This window comes from Magallana gigas, chromosome 1, assembly GCF_963853765.1.
Source record: "Magallana gigas chromosome 1, xbMagGiga1.1, whole genome shotgun sequence".
NCBI lineage: Eukaryota > Metazoa > Mollusca > Bivalvia > Ostreida > Ostreidae > Magallana > Magallana gigas.
In genome coordinates, this window is record NC_088853.1 from 45,049,135 (window position 1) to 45,052,849 (window position 3,715).

General features: G+C 42.1%; 1 protein-coding gene across 1 annotated transcript; it reads left to right on the plus strand.

Moving 5' to 3' along the window:
* The first annotated feature begins 497 nt into the window (after positions 1 to 497).
* LOC136270518 (dopamine D2-like receptor) lies at positions 498 to 3,490 on the plus strand. The gene has a single exon (XM_066068181.1). It carries the CDS (start codon positions 976 to 978, stop codon positions 2,662 to 2,664), a length of 1,689 nt encoding a protein of 562 aa, XP_065924253.1. The 5' UTR covers positions 498 to 975; the 3' UTR covers positions 2,665 to 3,490.
* The last annotated feature ends 225 nt before the right edge of the window (positions 3,491 to 3,715 follow it).

Here is a 3,715-nt window from a genome sequence, read left to right on the forward strand (position 1 = left end):
CCACCCCTTGCAGTTACAAATCAGTGTTTGCAGATCATTCAAATTGCTTGTTTTACTATCGAAAATATGAGCGCAGGTGAACACAGATTTTAATTAAGTTTTACTTAAGCAAAGCTCAGTTGTTTAAACTTTCAATACGAGAGTAATACCCCATAGTATCAACGAGCAAATATTTCTGTAAATTATCGATAAATTCATGATGTTTGATTGATTTTTCTTTACTCTCTCTCTCTCTCTCTCTCTCTCTCTCTCTCTCTCTCTCTGCGAGGAATTAATTTCCGAAACCTGTCATTTACATAGTTTTCAGTCGTAAGTTGAATTTTCCCCTGTCATGAATTCATGTCTGCTATTAAACAGGAAGAAAAAAAGCTTCATATTTAGAGTTCGGGTATAATGGGCCTTTACATATAAAAGATTCACCTTGCAGATTTAAATTACTTATATATCGATCCGCTGCGCTCTGTGTCAAAAATTTGTTTGCTTTTGACTTTCATTGATGTTTGCTTTCAGCGATTTCTTCACTTTTTTGTCAAAATCATTCATCATTATTAGGGTCGCGTGGATTGATATTTCTCGCGCGTGAGAGTTCGGTTACCATGGCGATGAGCCGTCAAGTTAACGCCTGAGTCTCGCGGTATCGGGACTTCAGTCGGCGAGTCTTCTCCGACAACTGGAGGCCGCACCTGTCATCGATCACTTCTTCCCGATTCCAGGGACAATAAACGTCTGCTTCTGCAGCTTCTATGGAAAAAACAACTAACAAAATTATTGTCAGGCATCGCAGGCGTTCCTTTAATACGGTTACCAGTGATTCCGGCGGTGTGATTTATTTTTATTATTTGACAAATGCTTCTTCCAGAAACGATGTGTATATCTTGTTCCCTTGTCGGCATTGATTGCCAGTCTCCGTTGAAATTTAATCGACAGTTGTGACAAACCCGAGTGGAAACGGTAGCTTGTTGACCTATAGCAGTTATGGCGTACACATCTCTAAAACAGTGGAATAGTTCCTTGTCTAAACAATATATCGCCAGTACTATTCTCCAGTGTTGCTATGTGGTGTTCGGACTTTTTGGAAATATTTTGGTCATTTTGATGTACAGATTTAAAATGAGGGGACAAAAAGAAGACCGCTTTTTTATACCAGTGCTGGCCGTCGTGGACTTAACCGGGTGTCTGACCTCAGCCTCGCTTTCGCTCGCGCAGAACCTATTTCCGGTTATGTTTCCCAGCGGCGTGTTGTGTAAGTTTTTATTTTTCAGCACTTCCGTCACGATAATCAGCTCGCTCCTTCTTCTTTTCGTGATCTCTATCCAGCGTTACCAGAAGATATGCCAGCCGTTCGGTTGGCAGATGTCGGAGTGCCACAAGTACTGCTGTGTGGCGGCGACCGTCTTCTGCGCCGCCATGTTGTCTGTCCCCGTCATCCTCCTGTACGGGGACCACCCAATAAACAAGGACAACATCACGGGAGTCACGTGTAGCGTAGGGACGGGGAAGCACTCGGACTTAGCAGTCTACAACTACATCATCTTGACGTTAGAGTGCATTCTGGTTGGAATCATGACCTTTCTTTACTTTCTTGTTGGTAAGAGGGTTTTCTATAGCTTCAAAAGCATGAAAAGCTACAGACGTAACTTTTCGATTTCTAAAAACTCTAACGCGGCGGTTCACTGTCCGTCTGAGGACGAGAGTTTCATCTCGAAAGATAGTGCAGATGAGTTTAACAAAGAGGAGAAGGTGGAAGAAGAAAAAGTTTCAACTGACAACCAATCAAAGACCGAAAATAAACCGGTCGTGAAAGATGAGAGTAAACCCCCGGAGCCAGTGTCGATTCTCGTGTGTAACGCCAGCACACAAACCATGCCAAGACGCGGCACGAAAAAATCTTTGAGTATAGACACATCTCACGAGATGTCGATGGATTTGGGTGACGAAACCAGCGAGATATGTCCCGGGGAGAACGAGACCCCGGACTGCCCAGCGGGCGACGACGATGGCCCGGTGTTCACTCTAGAGTCTGACCAGGTGGGCCTGGGCACCTACCCGTGTACAGAGGAGCTGGAGACTGTTTACGAGGACAGTGTTCCGGAAGACGAAGTGGGTGAGAAGGTCATAAAAAATGGCGGACCTGAAAAACCCGGAGGGGACCAGAACCAGGAAGTGACCCGAAAACTCCGGAAGCAGAGTAGTAGTGTGTCGTTAGGAGGTCGAAGAAACCAGAGCACTTCCGCTTTGGCCAAACAACGGAACCAAAGCATCACGTCGTTTGGCAAATGTCGGAATCAAAGTGCGCCATCTTTGAGTAAACTACGACAACAAAGTGTCTCTTCTTTCAATAAAGACCGAAAAGCATCGAATGTAGACTCCCTGTACAGTAACAAGAGCAGCTGCGCGGCGCATCGTTACACAATCATGTTCATAGTCATCTCATTCGTTGCTATAGTGACGTATATTCCGCCATGGATTTTTATTATAATGGAGACTCAGGACCACGAGTTTTGGGGTGCGCTGACGTACGGCGAGAGTGTGACGTTTCTCATCATTCGCCGGATTTACATCATTAATCACGTGGTCAACCCTGTTATATACGGGCTCTTCGATGGACGCTTCCGGTATACCCTTAAACGAATGGTATGCCCAAAAATGAATACGAACGTGTAATATGCACGAGTTATTTTCATATAAACGAAACACCTTAACTATTTTTATTATTCAATTATTATATCGGATCGACATATTATTGAAAGTTTTATAAATTATCTTTTCCATGCTTTGTGTGAATGTAGTGAAAATGTGTTTGTTTTGAAATACATTTTACATGTACAGTTTGTGTGACCTGAATGGAAATGCATATTTATTATTGGTATATATTCTCCACTGTTTGTTATTGTAATGAAATCTACATAACATAAGATTGTAAAATTGTTGGTTCTTTTTAACAATATTGACAGCCTTTTATAAAAGTTTCTTTTAAAGACGACCCAAAATGGGAAAAAATTGAATCAGTGCTGTCTGCATACCCACTCATAATATGAACATACACAAGCTTACAAATTCAGATTTAGATCAAACTTGCAGACCTTTAGTTGGATCGATTGGATCGAATCAAACTCTCACAAACTGGTCTATAGAACAGTGTCCTTTACAAAAGTGTAATTCTTTAAAATTACAAATTGTACCTTACAATTATTGACGTCATGTACAAATTGTGATTTTAAAGAATCGAGATTTTTGTTAAGGACAATTTGAGTGCGGATCTAAAATCCGTTGGTTTTCGAAGATAGTTTAAGGTACCGTGTATGTCTCCTGTAATTTAATGCGTACACTGTACACCAGCATGCGCGGATCCAGAAAATTTTTCCAGGGGGGGTCCGAAGGATAATTGTGTTTGCCAGGGGGGGTCCGAGGCATATTTTCGCGATAATTTTACTATGTAAATTTAATAAATTTTCATTTTCCAGGGGGGGTCGGGACCCCCCCCCCCGACCCCCCTCTAGATCCGCGCATGCACCATTATTTGTGTTGTGCCTTTAGGACTACTAGTATGTCAATCACTATTCCATTGGTTATTGGAAAGAGATATCCCAACTGCCTGGATTAAGATCAATCTTTCATGATAATTTCTGCTTGAATCTCACATTAACTGCGGACCTTAGGATGCCCGAAGCAGTTCTAAACCAAAGTCGATGTCTCTTTGATAGAACTATTAACG

Excerpts from the sequence above, each read along its gene's own strand:
- LOC136270518 (XM_066068181.1), top strand. The coding sequence starts at position 976 with ATGGCGTACACATCTCTAAAACAGTGGAATAGTTCCTTGTCTAAACAA.